The following is a 26,757-nucleotide window of genomic DNA, read 5'->3' as shown; positions in this document are numbered from 1 at the left end:
ATGCAGGTACAATGGAATTGGCATTGAGTTAGATTCTCCCTACGCTTGGTACAATATTCCTCTAATATCAGTCCCAATATATTATCTCATTCAGGTTTACACTTGATAATTCTACTTTTTCTAGTAAGAAGGGTTAGTTCCACAGCAGTGGGGGAGATGAGATTACAGAGAAATCTATCTATCAACCTTAGTAAGTATGAACATGGAAGGAAGCATTTAATTAGATTACAGACAAGATTGCAAAATGAAGCAATATAAAAAAGAAGCAAGATGTTGTAGAGCAGAAAGTTAAATAAAATTAATAATAAGGAAGCAGATTTGTAGTAGTAGTTAATAATAATAACAGAACAAACATGATATGATATGATGATTAGAAAATGATGGAGGAGGAGGGTCTTTTATTTGTTTGGGTTTGGAGAGAGAGAGAGAGAAGATTAGAGGTATTCGAACTCGTCTTCCTTGAGATGAGCAAAGAACTTGACAGGGCCAGGGCCTCGGCCTTCAATATGAGTAAGAAACTCAATCTTATAAGGAAGATTGGCGGAGATTCTCTTACCTTTCCACACCCCAACGTATTGCTTCAGCACACCTTCCATACCAGTGATATCCACCTCCGCCACTCTCGGAATATGGTGTACCTTTAATGGAACCTTAACCCTAACCCTCGCTCCGATCTTCTCTGTTGCTATTGATGATGGATCGACGTCTTTGTCAGAGGATAAAGAAGAAGAAGAAGAAGAAGTGGCATCCGATTCGAGAGCGACCTCACAAGAAATCATCCTGGTGCTTCTTCTTCTTCGGACAATCCCAGTGGCAGTGGCAGTGGCAGTGGAGGTAATAAGAGGTGAAAATGAAACTGCTAAACTTGAAGAAGAAGAAGTCGTCGTCGTCATCATCATCATCGGTTTCTTCATCTTCATGGAGACATTATTATTATAATTATTATTGCAAGAGATGGGTGATGGTGCTGCTGCTGGAGCAGTTGTAATTAATGGTGATGTAGTCATTCCTATTCCTCTCTTCTTCAATGATTCTTCAGAGAATCAGAAAAGAAATGCAAATATGGATCCAAGTGAAGTGAAGTCCACTACTTTGTTTGTTTGTTTTGTGTTTTCTCTCTTTCTACCGGTACCAGATGTTAATTCTATCCCATACCCAACCCAACCCAACCCTTGGCGAGAGAGAGACCCTGACCGAGAGATTTTATTTATCTTAAAATATCTATCTTTCTATTTCGGACTGGGACGCGTGTTAATGGGATCATCACACGTTTCCTAGTTCATTCTCTCTCTCCTTCCTTCCATCCAGGATTGTGCAGAAAACCCACTGATCCGTCAAACCAGATCCGACCTGACCCAACCGATCGGATTGGATCAGTTTTTAAAGCTTGGTGGGTTGGGTTGGGTTACAAATTTTTTTTTTTTATAGTGGGTTGGGTTGGGTTTGGGTTTGGATTTGGATCATAAAATTACAAACCCGTCAAATCCGACCCGACTCACCCATATTTAATATATATTAAAATATATTATATATTTAATAATTTAAATAAAAAACCAGCTGTACAACAGCATTTCCTCGGTTTCTCCTACTAATACTAATTTAATATATATATATATATATATTATATAATTAATAAATTTTTTTAAATAACCAGTTCTTCCTATTCTATATAAAAGCTAATTAGTTCACACAAATCTTAATAAATTAATATTGTTATTTAGTCATTAGTGTTGTTTTCCTTTAAGGAGTTATATTGATAGTAATTTTTAAATTTTTTTAATATATTAATATTTATATTTTTTTCTACTCAATTTAATAATAATAATAATAATAAAATTTGTCAAACCCATGAGTTCAACCTGACCCATGTGGGTTGGGTTGAGTTGAATTTTTTTTGACCTACCATGGTGGGTGGGGTCAAAAAATCTTCTCAACCCGACCCATGCACACCCCTACTTCCATCTTCTTGAATATTTCCTTCTTCTCATTTCTCTTTTATTAATCATGATTGTAGGGGCACAATTTAGTAACCAAATCCTTACTGTTACAAGCCTTGGTCCAAAAGGCCCAACACAATGAATTCTTGTAGAGTATGGATTAAAGAACTCGGTTTAAGCAAGTTAAATGGAATATTGCATGGGGTAAGGGAACACACGAATAAGAACAGATGCCATTGTATCGAAAGATCACCCGGAATGATAGGGCTTAAACTTGATTTATGGATACAGATTAGTGCAGTAGGATTCCTTTGCATGCTACAATACCTCACTCCCCCATTCTCTTTTTTTCTTAAGGGGACTTCTACACATTATATAGGCCTTTTCCTGTCATCTGAGCTTTACACTTGTCGATCATCTAAACCCCCACTTGAGCACACGTCCCATCAGACACCTCTCTCAGTTCTTTGTGAGTTGCGGTAGCCAAGGTAGCACTGTTCAGGAGTCTTCTCCACATTAATGCAGTCAGGAGAGTAGCTGTAATGCATTTAATGTAGTGGTGACAGCCTTTGTTTAGATATTTCGAGTTTCCTTCCTTTTCACGTATTTAGGAGAGGGGCTTCAGTGGCTGGGATGTACTTTTGCTCCGAATTTTCAGTGTCCGAGGAGAAATTCCTCCTCGAACATGTTTTCTTTGTCCTAGTGGTGTTTGAATATGGATTGCTTGAGTCACGTTGACTCCTCGGATGGGCTGGTGTCTTCGGACGGATTTAAGGCCCAACCTGTTATTTTGGGCCATAGTCCCCACAATTATAATAACTAGTTTCGTCATGCGCTCACGTGGAATGAGACTTTTTTTTTTTTTTTGGAGTTTAATATGATTTTTTTAATTTGAATTTTTTTACTGTTATTGAGGTTACACGAGAAGAGATTTTTAAGAAACTAAAATTTAGGATTTGAAATTTTTTGATTTTTAAGAAACTAAAATTTATGATTTGAAATGGAGTAAATTGTTGAATTTAGTATGTGCTAGTTTTTTGGGAAAAAAATGTATTAAATAGGGGAATTTGAGAGTATTTTGGGTATCTAAATTGAGAATCCCAAATAGAGAAAGCTCCTTAAATAGTAGTAAGTCCCTTAAATAGTAGTATAGATACTGCTATTAAGGGACTTCTCCTGTTTGAGATTCTCAATTTAGATGGCCAAAATACCCTTAAATTCATCTGTTTCTAAGGCTTAAATCATAGGATTAGACATATAAAATTAATAATTTAAAAAATCCTAATTTTTAGCTAAATTTATATATATATATATATATATAAAGTTCTTTCTCCTACCTCCACATTTCTCTCTCATGTTAGTTGTCAAGTACTAATACAACTTCTTTTTGAAAAAAAAAAAATATATATATATATATATATATATATATATAAATAGTAAAACTTTTTTTTTCACAAATGTACAATTTGTTTAATCACTAAACTATTTTTTTTCTCACCTCCACGTTTTTCTCTCGCATTAGTAATAAGTACTAATACAACTTTTTTAAATAAAAAATAAAATAAAACTGGCATGAGTAAAACACGTAAACCCAAAAAATAAAAAAATAAAAACACGGTTAATACCATATGTGGGGCCCAATAGTTTATGGGCCAGGCCCATTTACTCGTGAGGAGTCCAAAAGCCCAAGTCGAGGAGGGCTATGGCCCAAGCTTAATAATATAAAGCATAAGATAGCCTTGGGATACAGCCGAGGACGGTTCAGTCCTCGGCAGACCCAAAGTCCCACCGGAAAGAGGGGCAAAAACGGTATAGGATTAAGCTTGAAAGAAAATCTAAAATATTCAGGAAAAGCTGCCCTTACTGCCATTCAATACTCTGCACCTGACAGAGCCGTATTTTTCGGCTTTTACAACTACCCCCAACGACTTTGGGTATGGGCTGATGGGACAAGTATCAGCCTTGGAAAGTTTGACCCTACACGTGGACGAAGGACAGTGAACGCAGGCTAGTATAAAAGGAAAAGTAAGTAATCTAGAGAGGGGGCTGGGAAAAATGGCCAAAAACCAGAGCCTCCCAGCCGGCCTCCAGGAAAAAGACTCCTAAAGCGAAGACGACTTAACCATGTATGTATATCATGTGCACCCACCGTTTTGCGACGAAGGCCTAGCCTTTCAAATCCACGCTCTACAAATGATGTTGTTTGGGCCTTTTTACGTGCGAATCCAACACCGTTACGGTCCGCCACTAATCGTGTTCTTACAATTGGCGCCGTCTGTAGGGAAGGCTTGTGTCTTGGCACTGGTGGTGGGTTGATATCATCCTTCACATCATTTTTAGTAGTTGGATCTAGTGTTTTAGAGTAAAGTCACACTAGGGGCTACGTTTCTTCACTAGGGGCTGCGCTTTGTAGCGTCAATAGCACGGATGGTTCCAGGGGCTTGGCCGAGTGGCTGGTCCCTTTAAACCAAGATCCTACGCCATAGCCGAGGGGATAATTCCCCCAACTACTTATCAAAACTGAGTTTTGGACAGAACCAAGGCATTGTATGGTCCTCGGACTCAAGCCTATGGGGAAACCAACTACTTGGATGAGAAAACTGAGTTTTGGACAGAACCAAGGCATTGAATGGTCCTCGGACTCAAGCCTATGGGGAAACCAACTACTTAGATGAGAAAACTGAGTTTTGGACAGAACCAAGGCATTGCATGGTCCTCGGACTCAAGCCTATGGGGAAACCAACTACTTGGATGAGAAAACTGAGTTTTTGACAGAACCAAGGCATTGCATGGTCCTCGGACTCAAGCCTATGGGGAAACCAACTACTTGGATGAGAAAACTGAGTTTTGGACAGAACCAAGGCATTGCATGGTCCTCGGACAGAACCAAGCCTGTGGGGAAACCAACTACTTGGATGAGAAAAAGATTGAGTTTCGTAAGGTTGGCTACTTAATAAAAATTCTAAGTTACTCGATCCTCGGCTCAAATACTGTAAAAGGTTAATGCTAATAGGAGTGTTAAGAAGATGGTGAAACGCCCCACTATTCAGTAGCCTAGGGGGGCTGTTCACTTTGCGGGTGATATGTCCTCGGATGGTTACTTCCTACACCGCATCAAGTATTCAGCTATCATCTCGGCTAGTTTTGGGGTAAGTATCATTTTTCACAGGTCGGCATTGTTGTGCCAAACAACTCTATTAAAGTTCTGGTGATATCTTTTTCTTAGCAAGCATTTTGGCCCTAGGTGTCATTGATTCAAATGCTATATTATTGTGCCGAACAGCACTTGCAAATTCATAATAGCGCCCTTCTCTTTTATAAAGGATTAGGGCCCCAAGTACTGTACTCTAAGGTCGGCGGTATTGTGCCAGGCCAACTTAGTAAGCTCATCATAATGTCCTTTCTTTGCCTGCCTAATGGGAGCTTCAGCCCTAAGTATCATTTGTTTGATTCAGTATTATTAAGCCGAATTGTTTCTATAAACACAGAGCAAGATCTTTTTATTAACTGGGACTTTGGTCTTAGACGTCGGTCACGGTTTAAAAATAAAAATAATTCACAAGATTGTATGTCTGTGCATTGCGTTATCATTTCGAAAATATAGAGAGAGAACATGTGAAATAAAGTGATAACAATTTTTATTAATATAAAGATGTATTACAACGTACAAAGAGGAGCTTAAACAAGCCTATACAAAAGGTAGATTGCCAAAACAATAAAAAAAGCAATACATTAAGTAAACAGTCAGATCTCTTTTTAAACTCGTCTCCGAAGTCCTTCAAAACTCTGCCTCAGTAGCGCCCATATCGAGAGAAGGACCTTCTTCAGAAGAAGATGGAGGAGATGAATGAAGAAGATGGAGGAGATGAATGAAAAGAAGGAGGAGAAGAAGAGGGAAGAGATGAAAATAAAGAAAAATGAGCAAAAGAGGGAGAAGAAAAAGTACCAGGATGGATCTGGTGGTGGAAAGAAGAAGAAAGAGAGGCAAAAAGAGGCACCAGTGAACGAAGAGAGGAAGAAGTAGGGGCACTTAGTCCCTGCCTCAGTCCTGACTCCTAACACACTGGTGCCGTGTTAGGTATGCTCATGAGAGAGCGGTTGGTACTGATAATGGGTGTCCTCGACTCAGTCACGCCGAAAGTTTGACGTGACGAGTCCTTGTTTCGGATTTTGGCTGAAAGGAAGGTGAGACAAATCTTGAGTCTCCGCCATCCTTGCCCTGACCGAGCCATTTCGAACTTTATTAGAACATGGTGCTTGTGGGAGGGGTATGGTTCCTTCATTGCTTATTACTATGGTGAACGTATCACAATTTAAGGTATAACCAGAGGGTAAAAGGAAACTCTGGGAGGAGTCTAAGGGTTTCAGATTTTCGAGGGATTAAAGGGGTTCATGTATGGGAGAAACAACTCTCGCCTTTTCTTTTTATATGAGGGGCGAAGCGGAAGGAACTTAATATGTTCAGATCTCCAAGGAAATCTGCAAACAAGAATATGCCCGTTCCACTTCCCCACATCATCAATAACCAATAGATCTGAAAGGTCTCGTAAAAGGAAATATTAAAAACACACTTTGGATAGCCAAACGGCATGAGCGCGTCGTGAATAAATTAAGAGGAACATCTCGAAGACCGGTACATTCCCTGGGCAGGTGGAGAACCGCCAACATCAATGAAAGACTGAATTAAATGAGCCATAATAAAGGCTCGGTATTACCAAAACCCCCCTTTCCAACCAAGAGGTCGGACAGCAGGGTTTTAAGGGACTATTGTGGGGCCCAATAGTTTATGGGTCATGCCCATTTACTCGTGGGGAGTCCAAAAGCCCAAGCCGAGGAGGGCTATGGCCCAAGCTTAATAATATAAAGCATAAGATAGCCTTGGGATACAGCCGAGGACGGTTCAGTCCTCGGCAGACCCAAAGTCCCACCGGAAAGAGGGGCAAAAACGGTATAGGACTAAACTTGAAAGAAAATCTAAAATATCCAGGGAAAACTGCCCTTACTGCCATTCAATACTCTACACCTGACAGAGCCATATTCTTCGGCTTTTACAACCACCCCCAACGACTTTGGGTATGGGCTGATGGAACAAGTATTAGCCTTGGAAAGTTTGACCCTACACGTGGACGAAGGACAGTGAACGCAGGCTAGTATAAAAGGAAAAGTAAGTAATCTAGAGAGGGGGCTGGGAAAAATGGCCAAAAACCAGAGCCTCCCAGTCGGCCTCCAGGAAAAAGACTCCTAAGGCGAGGACGACTTAACCATGTATGTATATCACGTGAACCCACCGTTTTGCGAGAAAGCCTAGCCTTTCAAACCCACGCTCTACAAATGATGTTGTTTGGGCCTTTTTACGTGCGAACCCAACACCGTTACGGTCTGCCACGAATCGTGTCCTTACACCATATATTCATGACATTGACAACAAAATATGGTTAATACCATACACTTTTTCTCAGGAAATTATTGTGTACTTCCAGAGTACTATAAATGCGTATTCCCTCATTTCACATGAATGGTGGATCTCACTATGAATTTAATTAATGAGACCCACCATTCATGTGAGAGGGAGAGTACATATTTATGGTACTCCAGAAATACCTAATAATTTTCCCTTTATCTCACCGCTTTTATTTAAATAAATATATATATCTCTCTCCATTTACTCCAAATAAATAAATATCCTATCCCTTTTTTTTTTTTTTAATCAAAGGCATTTGTATGGTAGAAATACTCACTCATCACTCAAATACCATTACTCATTACTCAATAACTAATCACTTGTCACTTAAAAATCCCACCCTGGCATGTTTGGCAGTACAACCTGGCTAGAGTTTTCATTCTCAAACTCAAAATACTCACCTTTATGTGGGACCCATTGACTGAGCATTGTGTCTGCTCACAATTAGGCTACCCTCGTGATGGAAAAACCCCAGACCCATTTCACCTTTTTTATTCCCTACGTCCATCTAATTTTTTTCAACCCATTTTTTTGGTGTACCATGGATGTTCCAAATATAAATGGCATTAAACACTCATATGTTCACCTTTTTTTTAAATCTATTTGTCAATTTGTAAAACATTTTCCCAAATTGCTATGTATTTTATACAGTTCAAACCAATCAATTCCCACCCTTCTTGTGCAAAAAATTGACAAACAATGGTTCGAGTTTGACATACCAAACATATCTACACTTCTAGATTTTGGGAATAAAGCTACCCGACCAAACATCCACATAAGAAATTCAGAAAACAGAAGAAAAAAATGGAAACCCAGCACCTAAACCGACACATCAAGGAAGAGAATATCCACATAAGAAATTGAGAATAACATAACAAAAAAAAAAAAGGAACCCAACACCCAAACCGACAGATCAAGGAAGAGAGGCTGTGGGTCTACTTTGTGGAGAACGCCGTTTGCGCTTGACCCTTACTCCTGCTTGACCACCATTCAGCTGGCCCACTGTCCGATGAAGGAGATCGACAGTGATGAGGAAGCGACGCTGGAGTGCTTAAGCTGTGGATCAACTAGCTATCCTTTCCTTCTCGAGCCGCTGGAGTGCTAGATTGAAGTGGGAGTGAGCGGTGGGGATGGAGTGACTTCGTGGAGCTTAAGAGATGAAACAATTGATGGGTAAAGCAATGAGAATGAAATGATAAAATGTGAAGTGTAACGGTCTGAGAGAGTGTGAATAAAGCCGTTGGTGATGCAATTCGGTGATGGGACAACACACTGATTGTGCTGTCCAGAGTGTGACAAAATTTACCATCATGCCATTGTAACTCAGTTTTTATAACTTAAATACAACAAATTTTTCTAAAAAAAGTGAGATATGAGTGATGGAAACCAAAAATGAAAACAGAGCCAAACAACCATTGTATGCATTAGACCCACATATTTTGAGTTATAAATGAAAAAAACAGAGTGATGAATTATAAAAAGCTCTAAATCCAAACAACCCCTCAACATCCCGGTATTAATATTTTTAGTATATTACTCCATCTAACGGGGAAGAAGGCCCACCTCAATTTGGGCCAAAACGTATCCTTTTTTTTTTTTAAAGCCCCAACAAGCTAAAGTCTTAGCAGCAAAATCAGCTTCTATTCTTTGGCACCAATTCTTGCAGGATTAAATTACAACTAGTATCAATTCGTGGAGTGCTAAACTGCCCTCCAGTTGTTAATATATGGATTGTAGGAGCTATTGTGTCTTAAATATATATACCCATGTTTGGAACAGAGTTAAAGACATCAAAAGGAGAAAGATTTAAAGAAATGGCTAATCAATAACCAAATGCTTTACAAAACAAGTATCTCTGGAGCAATCTCAAGACGATCACAAGGGAGGGGGCAGGGGAAGAATTACAAGAATTGGCAACACGTTGAGCTACTCCCACATGGCAGCAGAGCAAAGATACATTATAGGAGAAAGAAGGAAAGAAACAAATGGGCGAAAAAATTTACATGGACCTCAGCTGTTCAATGGTGCAATGGTGAGGGCTGAAAAAGAAATTACAGCACAAGGTATTCTAGTTTTGCTATAAGGGTGTTCTCTATACTCCACAACCACAATTAACAAAGCAATAATGTCCCTAGAGCCATCAAAGAATACAAAAAAGGAAACAAGATTATTATACATGACTAGCAGAGCGACCAATAAGTCTGCACTGTTCTGGAAGCAAAGAAGAAATTACTTGCCCATTGCGTCGAAAGAGCTCACCATCAATGCCACACCCATTGTGTGTGTGCTTTCCAGGCTTAATCTTCACTGACTTTACCTGCATCCGAATGGAAACTTTAGTTACATGGCGCTAGTCCAAATTGATCTACTTATGAAGATCAAACTCCCCACAAAAGGAATAGTACAAAATCCCAGGCTCCCCCCAACCCCCCCCCCCACCCCCACAAAAAAAAAAAAAAAAAAAAAAGGAAAAAAAGGGGGAAAAATGGTCCTCAATGCAAAGTATAGGTAGAGCAATGCCCCGTACCTTTACATATTCAACATACGGCAGTGAAAGGTGTCGACCCATCTGCAACAGTACGAAAAATCTCAACAGCCTCAGCCGGCCACTTCCATGAACCAAGAGCATATCCATGGTGTTGTCATCATGCTCAGATTTTGGTGCCACCACCTGAGAATTCTGAACAGTTCTGCAAGCATGGTTGCAAACCAGAATGCCAAGAAATTGTCCTTTCATAACAACCCAATTCTCTTCAAAATGAGGGGTGACTTCCCTTTTCATTCCTGTTTCCACATCATCCGATGGCCCAGGCAATTGAATTGGATTCTCTACATCCCAATTAGGTTCACTATCCCACTTTGGTTCAGTGTCCCATATTGGACCTGGATCAGACAGCGTTGATGAAATATCCTCCTTATCATTTGTTGTGGCATTAGCCCAAGAGCATCTAGAGGCATCATTTGTGCCGGTCCATCCTTTATCAGTCCTTGACTTTGACCTGGTCCTTGGCCAGTTTGGAGTTGTTGACAGAGGTGGCTGAGGATGAATAACCTCTGGCTCTGCTGTTACATTGCCCCTTCCAGATGATAGGCGTTTCGCTTTTGGATCTAGGCCACGCACATAGTCAGATGGTTCAGTGCTAGCATGGGTACTACTACAGGTTGTATCCAAATCTCCTCCAGACATTCGACTAGGGGTCATTATTGAGTCAATACTAGATAGACTAGAGGCTCTAGGAATGCTGTCTTTGCTTGATCTCCTCATAATGTCTGTGTAAAGTTCTGACATGTCAACTACCCCCCGATCAGCTGCAAACTTTCCCTCTTGATCCTCTTTTGATGCTGGAAGATATTCCACTTCATAGTTGTACTTTGGCAAGCATAAGAACTTGAGAAATCCAGCAACAAGATAACGCAGAGGACCAAAGCGCTTCTGATATTTCTCAGAAAGTTCCAACACTGCAACAGAGTGGAAATACAGACACATGAGCAACAAATACTAAAAAACTAATCAGACATTACTGTACCATGCTTTTTTTGTAGATAATTACTACTGTAACAGGCACGTGATACATAACCATTGACAGTAAGTAACTCATTCCATTTAATATTTAGCTGGTAATTTTATTCCTGTTTCACTACTCAATCTATCATTAAAAACTAAAATAATGGATCAAAGTGCAATCAATATAATTCAATGATATCAAAGGACTGCTAATCAGACATAACATTAGCTAATTTAAAGGCACTCTAAATGACAAAAATATCCTGTATACAAGAGATTCAAAATCAGTATCTTTTTGACAACAAATCATTGCTTTAAATTCAAACACTGCAGAACGAACAATGATTACAGAATAAGAATCAGTCTCACTTCTTGGAGACACCAATTAAAATGGATTAGTGCAACAAGGGAGTATATATGTGCATTAACAGGCTAACAAGCAATGGCAGGTCTGGAACTGTGCTAAAAGATCATTTCAATCATGTTCACATGTTTAATAAAAATAGAAAATAATTTGGAAGCAGCATGACCATGCTAATAGAAGAAGAAGAAACATGTCATTTCATGAAAAGCTCGCATACATTAACTACCATATGATATAGTGGACTACATACATGGATTAATGTTGCACTCATTTACCAAAAGAGTCATAGTCACCATAATTAGCTCAAATACAACCATATAGATAATTCTAAAGACTGCAAATAAACTTAGATTCGTAGTTTTGATAGTACAAACACATGTACTTATATGTCACATTACCAAAACAAAATAAGCTTAGGCATTGTTTTGCACCATTGATTGAATTCGAATGAAAAATATAAATATCTCCAGTTCCCAAATGGAAAAATATGTGAAATTATTCTTCAACTACGTTAGGATAATTTAGTATGCATTGTTGAGGACGTTATTGTCTAGAATTATAAAACAATAATTTATTCCTTTTCCTACTTTAGTACCCAATTAAGCATAGTGTGAAATTAACCACAAAATGTATTCACCAATTCTTTTTTTAACAAAATAAGTAAGCTTATGAATCACTTGTAGGGTAAATGCCTGACAATGATGTAAGGCAAGCATCAAGTGTTAGACACGCTTACAAGTCTGAAACTTCAAAAGCATGGCGACAAAGCATTTCTTCTTCAAACTTCACCAGAAAGCAAACATCAAGGAACAAGAAAATTCAAATACAGGTGATCCAGAAACACGAAAAAAAACAAAACGCAGGTACTTGTAGCACCAAATTGTGAATGTGCTCTATTTCACTGTGTTTGCTACTTGTAAGTTGTAATGTAGGCCTGATGTGAAATTAATTGACCACAATACAAGTCAAGATTTAAAAAAAAAAAGGCAATTCCAAGGATCATGATTTACCATCACTAACAAAACCAAAATATGAGACTGTCATCCCAAAGTGAATAACACCAGTCTGAATCCACTCAACCGCAAAAACGTCTGTAGCAGTAAGGCCTCCCTGAAACCAACAAAGACTTTCACTAAGTAGGTAAATACATTTTACTAAAAGCCCATAAAAATTATGGAGAAGAAGGTAGTTTAAAATATTAATCTGAAACTTAAATTTTGCAACCAAAAAAACAAAACAGTTCCTTTAATTGTTAAGTAACGACATGAAAGGAGAAATCGATGCAAATAAAATTACAACTTGTTAGTTAACCTACCCATAATAACATATCAAAGTAAAGGGAAACAAAAAACAATAAAAGAGGTAGAAAAAATCATTTTGAAACTGATCTTTTGAGTCATTCAGTGGCAAGGATATCTGGCCCTTCGTGTTTGCATCATTTGGAGACTCTTGGTTATGCCAAAGATGGTGTCCTGGAATGCTTTCTTGTTGGAAAGAAAATTTCCATAGTCAGTAGTGGTGGCAAAATATGGAAGGCAGTCCCATAATGTTATATGTGGACAATGTGGCGTTAGTGTAATAGTAGGACTTTTGATGGGGTTGAACATCCTATTCATGTTGTCAAAAAGTCTATGCTGAGATGTTCTTATGAATGGAAGAGGAAGTATGCTATTGTCAACATTCATTCCTGTCATTTTTTTTAATAGATTTCATTGACTCCCTAAATATGAGTTTGTAATCCTTTAGGTGTAGTCTGGTACAGTGTATACTGATTACCATCTTTCTTTTTATTGAAATTAATATTTATAATAATAGAGCAATTAAATTTTTATGTTAGCTTTTATTGAAATTATTATTACTTACAGAAAAAGAATCAAATCGAAACTGGAAAGAACTCACTCAATCTAATAAGAAACAGTATATTAAGCCAATTATGCTAATGATCCAACATAAACTCTAAATGTTTATGTGTATTCCCAGAAGCCAATCATTCCTATAAACTCCAATTCTTTCTGCAAGAACATGATCAATCACAAGTCATACACCCTCCATCTGTATAAAACACATGTACATATTCTTGCAAGTTATGCTATGCCCTCCACAAGTACTTTGTAGTTTTTGGCTGGTAATCTCCATTGCAAGCCATATCACTTACCCCTAGACATCTTTGATTCTATAACTAGGAGCAATAATGACAATGGTAGCCATCTGCAAATTTTGACAATTTCATTTAATTACATCATTAATAAATCCAACATAATGATGCTGAATAGCATGGCTGCTTCATGGTGAAACTATCAGACAACTGCACTACTGGCTGCTGCCATCATTCTTGCCTTCGATGCCCCATTGGAGGAGATCATGGTCAATAATGAGTTTTATAAAGTGGTTTATGGTGGTTGTTACTACATTATTGGTGTCAACTCTCCAGGTTGGCTGATTAATAAGCATTTTTAGAATTCAATAAGAATGAGCTACACTTTCTTTTTATCTTCAAATTTTATTTTCAACATATATCAGCAAGGGTGTTGTTAGGAGTTCATTAAAGGGATTTTCATCAAAAGATGTTTCTGCAATTAATCTGGCTATAATAAAAGACAATAAATCAATCATCTAGAAGGTCAGCCAGTTAAATGTTGGATGATGATAGCAAAGTTGAAACAGTACCATTGAGCTGTAGTCACTAGCTCAATTGGCAACTCCTCCCCTGGTAGAAAAAGGTGAAAGTGGGTTCAAGACCAACCAGGTGTACGTGACTTACCAATTTAAAAAAGAAAAAAAAAAGAGAGAGTCAAAACAATGAAATTACAGTCATTGTAATGGCTATATAGGCATTGTTTGACAACTAGAAGGGGAATAAATTTGCTCATAAAGTAATCAAAGAGTGTTGAAGTATAGTGAATGCAAGGTTGTCATCAAAGACCATTCATATTAAGTCTGTTACAAGACCAATGAGTTCTAGCTCAAATGGCAGGTCCTCCTCCTTGTAAGGGCAAGGTGGAGGGTAAGGTCAAGGGTTCAAGACCCATTGGGTGTGTGTGTAATTAATTACGAATAAAAAAAATCTGCTGTTAAAAACTTAAAAAGAGAAGCTATGGACATCTTAATAAAAAGCGTTACCTTCACTATAGCCATTGCAGCAGAAACAGGATCTCTGACTCCAAGAACAGTCCAAACTAATGAATTATCGGAACCAGCAGGTATAATTCCAATTGGTATAGAAATTCCCTCTTTCTGGTTGTCCCGAGTAAGTAGACCATTTAGAACCTGCATAATAAACATAAATTTATAAATAAAGTAGAAGACTAAAAAGTAAGACTACATGCTTTTGCATGTGTATAATACAGTTGCAGAATAAAACCACCGCTACATTGTAGAGAGAATGGATAAAACTATGCTGCTGTTAAGCATTAGTAGGAATGAAAAGTCTGTTATATTATTCCTGTAGAAATTCTATTCCAATGCTTCCATCAGACCCACCCAGAAGAGTAAGATCCTAAAACTAGCCACTAATAATTCTGCTACAAGGGTGCAACTCAATTTGGTCAGCCTAAAGCTGAACAAAACTAACCTGAAAGTTGACAATCTATATGCGCTACAAATTGGTAATGTTATTCCCACATCAGTTTTGTCAAAATCCTCCTCTCTCTCTCTCTCTCTCCCAAAAAAAAAAAAAAAAAAAAAAAAACTCAGCCAATTCCGACAAACAGAAGGTTTCTTGCATGGTCTCACTTATCCCATTCCCATAAACAAGACCAACCATCAATGTTGTATCTGTAGCTAGAACTAAACCTGAAATTTCAATACGTAAGTTTGAGAAGTCATCAGACACAGATGATATGAATATCTATTCTCCTTTAGCCAAAGACCAGGAAACTTGGTGCAAGATTGTTGATACAAACTAACAGGAATAGCAAAAGGAGCCCTGCAAATGCCTTCAATGCAACTGATGTTGGATCCGTCCACTCTGTAGTATGGTTATTAAGGTTTGAAAGGTTGGTTACAGCTTACATGAATAGTGATTTGGAAAATGGAGTTAAGGTTTTTATATGTGTAGTTCAACAATTTCATGTCTGGTTTGCTTCAGGCAACAATCACATCAGTTTCAAAATTAATTAAGGGGAAAGATATCTACAAGGCAATCACAACCTGTAAACAGAACTTAAAAGCTGCCTATCAGCATTAAAATGTTCTGTCAGCATGAATGACCATTTACACTGCATATAGTGATGTAAGAGAATATAAGCCCAAGGGAAAAGGCTCACTCACTATATTATTGTGACTACTGTCTTTTATTTATCCATGTTATGTTATGTTTATTATTGTTATTGTTGTCTTTATTATGTTAAAAGGTCATGTAACTAGCATGTGACTTTTGATGAAATTAAATGGATGGATTTAATTACTATATGTAAGATGAAGGGCTCAGATTCTAGGGTCACTTAAAGCTGTTATAGCTGAATATTTATTGAGCTCTTTGAGCTTAGAAATTGATATTCTATTGTTCCGACTTCAATCCTATTATTTTCTCTTTGCTATGATCTTGTTTTATCTATTTATTTATTCATTCATTCATTCATTAATTAATTAAAGCCCATATAAATATTTGTGGGAGGAAGGAACCTGAGAAGCAAAGGCACGTGGCATTAGAACATCCCGAGGAGGCAATTGGGCTTCACTCTTCATCAGATTGGGTTCAGCCCAGACAAGACAACCAAATACCAAAAACAGAGGGGAGTGTTCAGTCCAAGGAGGGAAGCTCAGAGTAAGCTTCCCTTGGGGGACCGGGGTCCCAGCCCAGAAATAAAAGGATGGAGAGGCGAGGAAGAAAGTAAAGACGTGCAGGTAGGGGAAGGAGGAAGCTTTCTGATAAAACACCTATCGCCTCCGCATTAAATGCACTTTACCAACTCAGCCTACCGCATTTAATGGTAGAATGACCCCTAAACAGTGTCTTTACAGTTTGCAACCTACTCTACCACCACCAACAAGACACTGATGGGACAAGTATCCAAGTGAGGATCCATAGCAGTCCAAGTGGAAGGCTAGGATGCAACCCCAGCTACTATAAAAAGGAAGCTCCACTAAGAGAGGGGATCAGGAAAAAAGAGGAAAACAAGGAAAGTAGAGAGAAGAACTAAGAGCTGTACTACCGAGAAGTGTGTAACCCAAAGAATCATCTCTCCTTGGCTAAACCGAGGAAGATCTTGAATAAGAATCCCTGCCTTTCACTTTGTTATTTTCTTTTTAAACTATTGTATGGGATGTTTTTCCTTTCTTTAGCATCACTAAGTTATGCTATTAAGATTTAAAAGGATTGTCCCTGATAACCCATCTCTATAAATTAATTGCACTGGGCTTGCTTGTCAACCCATTCTTGTTTAGATTGGGCCTGATTCTTGTTTTGCCCCCTACAATATTAATGTCTTAATATGCTAACTTTTAACAAACATATCAGCCTAATAGAATTGGTGTACCTAGATAATGATAATAATGATAATAAAATAATAACATAAACCTCTTTTCTTTTTTGAGTCTTTGATAAATGGCAGTGTGCAGTGTGGCACACAAAAATTTCATTCGTTTGAATTTTGAAGTTCACAAGAAGGGTTAGGGACTCATGGCACACAAAGCAAAATGAAAAAAGAACCAAGAAGAAAAGGATGAACAAAACTGAAAGAAGAAGGACCAGGGGCTAACAAAGGAGAGGGGATTGGCAATATGAGGCTGACGACCAGAAATGTGGCGACATGTCTCTGTATCTGCTTCTGCAGTTTTGCTGCTTTCTTTCTTTTATTATTATTTTTTCTTTACCAGCCAAAACACCCAATATCAGCTCATATGTCGGGAATTAACCAGTATTTTGAACAATACAATTCAAGAGGATTTCAGTACTGGTTTATCAACCAGTACGACAAATACCACCCAATATGATATTGTATTGACCAATTTGCTAAGAACTTCTAAATTAGAAGCTAAATCATTTTCAGAAAGTTCACTAGCAAAGTGGTATTGAATTACTGAAGCATAAAGACCAATAACATTACACCCAAAATAAAACCTATAAACCACAAGAAGAACCCATATCCAAAATTCTACATATTAGTATATTACACTTATGTTTGACTATTAGGATTTTTTTTTTATTAGTGTGTTTGACTATTAGGACTTACCAAACAAAAACTAATACTTCTATAAATTCTATGAGTTTCCAATATTATCAAGAACTTAGAATTTTGTTGCCTTGTCCTCCTTTTTAGTTAACTCCCCTCTTTTTCTTCAAATCATACATCTTTGGGTATATCACGAAAGTAGACTAGCAAAAGCCTTGAATTATCAAATTTCTATTATGCTGATTAAAGTATTGTTGCAATAAATAGAATCTGGAGAAGATTCAAATCTTTTTCATGGGAAATATGTGGATTGGATTTTCTTTATTTTAACCACCAAAGGATTCTGTTCTTAATATTTATCATTTGTTATGTACTCATTGGCTTCAGAATAATATTCTTGTCATTTGATGTAAATTTAAATACAGCAAGCCTCACACTCTTTCATTTTTCTGAGATTGATGTCAATATACCTTCCCATATCTTTGACAGCGATACAAATAGTAATACACGCAAAAGAAAAATTGTAGATTTGTAGAATACTTGTCAAAAATAAACAAGAATGACCAACGCAAATGACTTACCTCATTAATAATTCCATCACCTCCAACACATATGATTCCTGAAAAAAGTACAATTTGTACAAACTGATTAAACCATAAAGATGTTGAACACAATCAAAAAGCAAAACAAAAGCAAACAAAAGGGATGCCATGATATGATTAGTCAAGGGATAGTACCATCAGGACAAGTGCTGATGTCAACACTGGATGCAAGTTTTCTAGCATGACCAGCAGATGTTGTGTTTACGACCTCCAATTTAAAGCCTGCAAGCTGTCACAGTTGCAACTCCACATGAATATGAAAATGGACGAAAAATGTTCAAGGAACTACTTCCTACCTTAGTAGGATTAAAGCAACCATTAAGTTCAAGATCTATAATTCATTTAAAAAATAAAATAGAAGCAGAAATGACATAGGACAAAACCAAACCAAAAGTCTAACGATTGACAATTTAAGAAAAAAAAGTTATGTATTATGGATTGGTGTTATATGTGCAAGTGTAATGGTGAATCTGTTGACCATCTCTTCCTTCATTGTCCAGTTGCTACGGATTTGTGGGCTATGGTTTTGGGTTTATTTGGAGTAAATTGGGTTATGCCAAAGTTTGTTGTTGAGCTTCTTGCTTGCTGACAAGGTCAGTTTGGTCGCCATTGTAATGGACATATATGGATCGTTGTTCCACACTATTTGATGTGTGTAAATAGCATGTGCTTTGAAGATAATGAGGGCTCTCTGTCTAATCTCAAGTTATTCTTTTTTAGAACCGTATTGGACTGGTTGTCAGTGTGGAGAAACCAATTCTTATCTTCAATTCCTGATTTACTTGATTTATGTAATTTCTGTATTTGATTTGTATACCCCTTGGGTGTTTCTTTTTTTTTTCTTTTTTCTTTTTTTTTTTTTTTTTTATATATATCAATAAATCTTTATTACTAATCCGAAAAAAAAAAAAGAAAAAAAAAGAAAAAAACAATACCACATGAATATTTAAGAACAAGAAAAATAAAGATAAAGAACCTAAGAGTTAGCACCTAGGCTTACTTGGAGTCATCGCCAAGTATAAGAGAACCTATAAGAGTCAACATTAGACCATTACGACATTTTCAAGAGAAATTTTATTCATCATCAAAATAGTCCACCTCCGTAAACCCTAATTCTATCTGACATAGAAAATCCAAATTCTAATTGACTTAGGAAATTCTAGTTATTGAATTACAAAAATACCATTGACTCTAGGAAAATGAAATAAAATACTAATAAGCCTAATAAATTACTAAAACCTAAAATAAAATATAATTGACCAATAAAAATACAATTGACTCTAAAATCAAATAAGACTAGATTAAAATAAATCTTTCCTTACACTTCCTACATCAAGAATTAATGGAATGTTTAAAATATCCCCCTTGCCGATAAAAGTATCTTAACCATAGGAGAATAAAGAATATAGAGATTGCAATGGATTGCAATGATGAATCTTTGATTGGTAGATGATTTTTGTCATGATCTTGCACTTTTAGTGATTACTAGCATGACAAATCTTAAGCCATGACCTCCATCCTTTTTTTTTTTTAAAGGTAATAAATGATTTTTTATTAAGAACAATACAGCCAGTACATCAATTCTTGAGATTAGTGAGTTTAATGGGTGTATACCCACCAAAACACCAAAGAACTATAATGAGTCAATAAAATCTACTACAGGAATCAACTGAAAGCCAAGGAAACAATGAGCTAAGTGTTAAATTACCAATTGTCCCAAAAGCTTAAGCTATCAAGGAATGGTAAATTTAATCACTTAAACATAATTCTAACACTCTTCCTCACTTGTGGCCCTAAACTTCCCCTTAATAAGTGGGGGCCCAACAAGTGAGAATTTAACATCTTAAATGGGAGGTAGAGCAAAGACAAGGATTGAACTCAGGATCTCCTACTTTAATATCATGTTAAATTACTGATTGTCCCAAAAGTTTAAGCTATTGGGATATGGTATATTTAATCATTTAACCACATATTTTTAACACTAAGAAGCATCAAATTTATCTTCACCATGGACAGCTCCCACCCATTCAATAATCTTTGATTCCTCTCCCTCCACAAAGTCCAAAACAAACACGATGAAGCTAAATTCCAAGCTCTGTGTTTGAAGGTACTTGGTTTCCTCCTCCAACCTTGAAGTATCATGTGCACAGATTTAGGCATTCCACAAAACTCCAAACAAATTAAACACAACCTCCAATAACTCCCTCGCATAAAAAACATTGGTGTAGCAGGTGATCTAGATCCTCACTATGCCTCCTGCACATGCTACACTGGTTGCCCATGAACATCCCTCATTTCATAAGATTATCAATGGTAAGTGTCTTTCCCAACATTGTCGTCCACACAAAAACAACTACTTGCATGAATTGACCCTCAATATGGCCTTCCAAGGAGAACTTGGCATGAACGGATTGGGGAAAAAAAAATCGTCCCTGTTGAGTTTCCAACGCAATTTATCATCCATCCCAAGTTGGAACCATTAATCCCAATCCTACATTGACCTCATTCTCTAATAGGAACATTTCAGTTGGAGCCTTTGTTGCTGCAAATTTTTCATGATGATAATCCTAGTGACTTTGGGGGCGCATCTTAAAACCATAGTTCAACTCTAGACCCAGATTTGGAGAAGAAACAAAAACCATAGTTCAACTCTAGATACTAATCAAGATTGAGCAATTTCCTGGCCATAAAATAAGCTTTCAAGGGTCACAAGGCTTTATCCCTGCCCAAGCATATAGGTGTCTCTTACTGCCAGTTGGGCTTGGTCCAGCATGCTCTTAAGGGGAAAGCATTGTTTCAGCCATTTACTAACCCCTTTGCCAAGGTGGATGAGGCAATAAGTGAGCTACCTGTAGGCCCAAGCCTATATAGGTAGGCTTTAGGTTTACTAGTAGGAATCTAATGTCTTGACGGGAATAAAGAACTTTGAGATGTGGGAATAAAGAGCTATTTAATCTATTGCTAAGTAGTATTATTAAAATTAGTCAAACTCCTAGATTTCCAAGAAGTCAAGTTGAGTATATATTAGATTTCTAAGTAGTTTAGTTCCAAGAAGTCAATTTACTGTTTAAACACCACACAACCATCAAATTCCCTCAACATTCATTTAAAAAACCTTTTTAAAACTTAACCTACCTAGTCCCTAAACAAGAATCCCCATTCAAGAATCTTTAAAGATCATATCAAGAATTCTAATTTAGTGCTAGCCCATTAACGTTTTTACATAACTTCGAATGTCTGGTTCACTTATTCCATAACATCAGCTACCTCTGGGCTTGTCAGCTTTACGTTCCTATATAATCATTTAGAAGCAAGAAGCCATGCAATCCTCAAAGGAAATGTAAAAAACTACTCAGGTACTCAGACGTTTTGATAGAAGGCAATAGAGTACAAATTTGGGCATTTTCTTGAGCCGACTTCCATCCCACATCAAACGGCATTGAAATATTTGTTCCACCTTTATATATTTTTCCACAAACCCATCCCATATTTTCCAATAAGGTTAGTGTAATCATTGTCATCTACACCATTACTAGGATTTGTCGTAATTTGTTGACTCTTCAATGTCCTACTGCAAAAACTCATGCCCATGAGGTTGCTCCAAGAGATGTAGGGATAGAATGAGTTACAATTTAAGGTAAAACAGTTCATGGCATAAAAACTGTTAAAACATATGCATATGATCAGGCCTGCAAATTCACATAAAAGAAGCTGTCCACAAAGAACTATTTCATTTTTTTGGGCAGGGGTGTAGGAGAACTAGGGGAATTGAAAATTACAATAGCAGTTCAGAGCAAAGACAACAGATCATATAAAACATTTTTCTATATGGAAATTAACGCTTTCACAAGCATGCAGACATGCGTGCACATTTAATTTCAATGGTTTGCATTAATATATGACCACCCCAGCTTGAGAATCAGCAGAAACAAACAGAATTTGCAGATTGAAGTGAAGGTTAAATTATTGGTGATCGACATACCTTAAATATTGGCTCCACAATGCCATGGAAAACTTTACTTGAACGACCACGTCCTGACCGTGGGTTTAATATAACAAGCATTTTCGGGGGATTCTTACATTTGAACAGTAATTCGGGAGGAGTATCAGTTGGAAGTAATTCTGAAGAAGCCTGCTTCTTTGAAGAAACCAAAGGGTGAGGCAAACAATTAACAAAACACTGCTGATCCGCAAACCCACCAACCCATTGAACAGCTTCTTCTATGGTAGAAGCCAAGAAACGAAAATCCTTGCGACTTCTTCGAGGTTTGATAAAACAAGAGAGACCACATGAACTCTTTTTTAATGGATAAGAATGTACTGTAAAATGTCTGAGACCATTATTATAGGAAACCTGTCAAAGAGACAAAGAATAAATGTATTTGAGTCCTGCATGACAATAGCCAAATGTGAAAAGAAACTTTTTTTTTGTTTTCCTAGTAGGTAACATGTAGTGGGCATGGAAGAAAGAGCTTACAGAGATGACATCATCAAGAGCCAGCAGGTGAGAACCCCAAACTAAAGCCCTGCTGGTAAGTTTAGCATCAACGGCTACTTGGCCGGTAACATCAGTATTAGAGGTTTGCTGCACATCAGTAGCATTGTTATTGGAGGTCTTTCTCTTATCCCAAACCAGCTTTCCGGAGAAGACCACATATCCCAACAAATCAGACTTTTCATCTCCTCCTGCAGCTGCAGCTGCAGCTGCCGCCCCCCCTAGTCCAATGTCAATCCTGTGCTCGAAGGTCTTGGGTTTGACAGGGTCATCAGCAGGGGTGGGGACACCAGAGAGGTTGTTGGTGATGGTGGCGGCGGCGGTGGTGGTGGTGCGGCGTGATTGTCTACGTTTCTCAGGGAAAACAATAGGGGAGGAGTGCTGGCCCCCTGTGGCAATTTGTGAACACAAACCCAAGCGGCGCTGGGGCGTGATCACTCTCAAAGGTGAAGTGGTATTAATACTATTACTAGTACTAGTATTTCTGGGAAGGCTCCCACTCTTCTGCATATCTATCTCTATATCTACCTAATTCTCTCTTATGCTTGTAGCTTTTTTAACTTTGTATTTGTTACAAACAAACAGAGAACAGATAATTAAAAAATATATATATATAGTAGATAAATGGATAGATATGGAAGGGGAATGATATCTTTCTTACATGAGCTGGATTTAAGTAGACAATTATCCAATCCAATCCGTAAACGAGACCCAGCAATGGCGTGGAAATAAGAAAAAGAAAAAAGAAAAAGATCAGATCAGCCTGCAAATATTTACATTCGTTTTTTCTTTACAATTTCTATAAATTTCAAATCAACATCGTTATCCGTAACATGATGAATTGAATTAAAAATTGAAAGGCAGATATAATTGAGAAATGTAAAAGGGGAGGTAGGTCAGATCAAGAAGCAGTCGATATGAGAAATAAAAAAGAAAGGCACAAAGATGAGGAAGACGAAAAAGGAAAGAAAGACTTACAGACAGACAGACAGTCACAGAGAGAGAGAGCTGAATTGAGCAGATCCTAGTAACCGGAAGCATCAGACAAAAAATGAAGGTATTTATTTATTTAGTATTCTTCCTTCTTTGGCTGTGATGTCATGTGGGCAATCAGATGAAGACGAAGACGACGACGAAGACGAAGAAGAAGATGAACTGCAAAACAAAACAGAGACTGAAACCTAAAAGGCTTTAGCGATTAGCGAGACCCCCTCTTTCTTCGGGTTATACTTACTTAATTCATCTCATTTCATTTTCTCGTTTCTAAATTCTATTGTATTTACAGGCAATATGTGCTCACCTCTCTCTCGCCCTTTATTTTATTTTACCTACTACTACTACTTTATCCGACTAAACATCGAACCACAAACAACAAACCCCTCAACCAAAAATCTAAATAAATAAATATTTATTTATTAATGTGAAGGATCATCGAATGTAGAATCCCGTGTTTATCAAGTTATATCTAATAATAAATATTTCAAATTTAGGAATATTTTTTTTTTCAAAATTACATTTCAATTCTTTTTTTTTTGCTGAATAAAATTACATTTCAATTCATTTAAGTTAATTTTGTCTATCTAATTATATCATATCATATATTTACTATATAATAAAAGTGTCACTTAATTAAAAACTGTAATTGCACCCAAAAAAAAAAAAAGTATGATGATCTTGTGCCAAATAGATGTTCTTTTTCTTCAGAGATAAGTTTGAGAATTTCAAATTGTCACAGGCACTTCGAATCGGCGTAATGGTATGTTTTAATTTTTAATTTTTTTGGCTGAATTGTGTCCTTATGTTTTTTTGTTCTTTTTGTGAATTTATGATTTTTTTTATGTTATATACATTAAAAATTATACATTTAAAAATAGATTTTGTTTTGATTTGTAAAGTTTTTGTCTACAAAACAAAAATTGATGTATTGGATGCTTATTGTTATTGCTAATCTAGTACATGTTATTTCCCCATTTCCTCTTCCAACAATGAATTGATGACTCATATTTGGGTAAATTGGTTAATAACTTTATGCATATACACAGGTACAATTAAAAATCATCACAATTACACGATTTAAATTATACATTTTTTTAGAAGATTTATTTTATTTTATTTTGCTAATCTTATGTAATTTCAATTTATTATAAGATATTTTTAATTAAGTCTTGCATCGCAGGAGCATAAAATGTTTGACGGATAGGTTTACTTTATATACACACACATACATTTTGTTTCGCAAGTTAGTGCGGTCTTGTAACCACCTTGACTTATACGTAGAGCCATCCTTGATTATTTTTTATCAAAATTTTAGACTTTCAAAACTTGACAAAGCTCCAAATCGATATCAACATTTAACATTGTAAAGCAATATCTAAGTATCAACATTTAACACCCTAAATTATATATATATATATTTATATATTTAAAAAATATATTTATACACAAACTAACTTATTTTGACCATCTTAGTAAAAATGTTGAACACCTTGACTTGAGAATCATAAGAATTTGAGTTCACAAAAATAAGAATAATGTTACCTTTACAACATCTTGACAATAATTTCACAACAAATTCTATATGGTAAACTGTTACTAATTTTAATTTGGCTCAATACTAACATTACTTTTTAACCCATCAATAACAACTTGTCACATAAAATTTGTTGTGAAAGTATTATAAACGTAACATTACTTTAGTATAAATTTTTCTCCCCTTGTCAAACATAATCCTTAACCCCTTTTTAAAAAGAGCTTAAATAAAAACAATAAAATTGGCTCAAATAACAATAAAAATAACCACACAAAAAGAGACTAGGCCAAATAACAAGTGAACAAATTATTCAACAAAAAGCCTATTAAAAAACAAAAATAGAAGTAAAATAAAAATCTCTAATCATTTAAATTTGTAACTCATTCAACCTATTACATAAAAATAATCCCTAATTTCATTTTTCATTAAAAAATGTACCCAAAAAAATTGTGGTCATGAGTTTTCCTTGACAATGTCAACAGTTATGCTCTCTTTGTAGTTGCAATAATCCTTAACAACTGGATTTGACTTGCATTTGTAGCAAATATCATCCACCTCTCTCTCTCTCTCTCTCATCCATCTCTCTCTCTCTCTCTCTCTCTCTCTCTCTCTCTCTCTCTCTCTCTCTCTCTCTCTCTCAGTGATAGTTCTAAGAATTTTTTTTGAGGGTGGTTATTAAAAAACTTAAATTATACAAAATCTAATAAAAAGAGTACTTCATACATTGACAAAAACATACACACACACACACACACGAATACATAAAATCTTACAATTTTCGTTCACAATTTTTTTGAAAAAAATTTGAAATTATTACATGATAGTCTCATTATCAATGTTGCAAACTACATCTCTTAAAAAATTTAGTTAAATAAAATTTTTCTTGAACTTTTTCTTTTTATATGTAATGACCTAATATATTGTTAAGGGAATCAAAGTTTAAGAACAAAATTTGGCTACAAACTTAGTTGTAGTCACTCTCAATAAATGAATTAATACTGTTACATATTTTGAAAATCTAATCGATGAATTGCATGTTCTTTATGTTTTTAAAGCACATCAAAATTTCATGCCAATCGGATGTTATTTATCATTCGATCCATAAAATTATTTTTTATGTATAAATTTAGATTGTAAAAAATTTGAAATTTAAATATTTGATTGACGACATAGTGATTGATCTTTTATCTTCTTGAAATTTTACAAATATGGAGGATTTAAGAAGAAAATGTTATTAAATAGTGGATATGTTAAATTCACATTCAATAAAAAAAAAATATTGAATAAAGTTGTAGCCTTAGTCTACAACCAAGTTTATTGCCAAATTTTGTCCAAAATTTAATTTTTTAAAATTTATACATAATAATTATTTTTTGGGATAATTACAAATTACCCACCTGTGGTTTAGTCTGAATTTAACTTATCCACCCATGGTTTCATTTTTAACACTTTACCCACCTGATTTTATATCTCTCTCCTCCCAAAACAAGAAAAACAAGATTAAAATATGGTATTAGTTTCTCACCATGAAGAACATACACAATCATGAAGAACATACACCCAGAAAACTAATACAAATCAAACAAAGTAATACCATTAAAGTACAAACCACAAATCTATCAAAATACAACCCCAAAATATAGCACAACATTTGATCCTACGTTTAATACTAGATTGGCTTCAAAATTAAACCCACAAAAAAGAGTCACAAATTGCTAGCAACACATTGAAAATTAACATGCAGAGAGAG

General features: G+C 36.2%; 3 protein-coding genes across 3 annotated transcripts in view; 1 reads left to right on the top strand and 2 right to left on the bottom strand.

Annotated features, from left to right (window-relative positions):
* Window positions 1-271: 271 nt before the first annotated feature.
* On the bottom strand, window positions 272-1,170 carry LOC115965934 (ferredoxin-thioredoxin reductase, variable chain, chloroplastic-like). Its single transcript, XM_031085282.1, has one exon. It carries the CDS (start codon window positions 1,005-1,007, stop codon window positions 435-437), a length of 573 nt encoding a protein of 190 aa, XP_030941142.1. The 5' UTR covers window positions 1,008-1,170; the 3' UTR covers window positions 272-434.
* Window positions 1,171-9,182: 8,012 nt separating this feature from the next.
* On the bottom strand, window positions 9,183-23,821 carry LOC115965247 (sphingoid long-chain bases kinase 1). The gene is made up of 10 exons (XM_031084440.1): window positions 23,456-23,821; window positions 23,139-23,143; window positions 22,460-23,037; window positions 21,965-22,336; window positions 18,118-18,211; window positions 17,962-17,999; window positions 14,388-14,534; window positions 12,278-12,377; window positions 9,926-10,857; window positions 9,183-9,715 (listed from the first exon to the last, which is right to left on the bottom strand). Exons 3-10 carry the CDS (start codon window positions 22,985-22,987, stop codon window positions 9,569-9,571), a joined length of 2,358 nt encoding a protein of 785 aa, XP_030940300.1. The 5' UTR covers window positions 22,988-23,037; window positions 23,139-23,143; window positions 23,456-23,821; the 3' UTR covers window positions 9,183-9,568.
* The window catches only part of LOC115965322, a 19,439-nt gene continuing 15,904 nt past the window's right edge, over window positions 23,223-26,757 (top strand). Inside the window, exon 1 of the mRNA XM_031085174.1 lies at window positions 23,223-23,229. The gene's annotated coding sequence lies outside the window, so the exon portion shown is untranslated. The remainder of the gene's footprint in view (window positions 23,230-26,757) is intronic.

The sequence above is a fragment of the Quercus lobata genome, chromosome 1 (genome assembly GCF_001633185.2).
Source record: "Quercus lobata isolate SW786 chromosome 1, ValleyOak3.0 Primary Assembly, whole genome shotgun sequence".
Classification (NCBI taxonomy): Eukaryota; Viridiplantae; Streptophyta; class Magnoliopsida; order Fagales; family Fagaceae; genus Quercus; species Quercus lobata.
The sequence above is the reverse complement of the archived record's forward strand: the minus strand, read 5'-3'. Positions and strand labels throughout refer to the sequence as shown.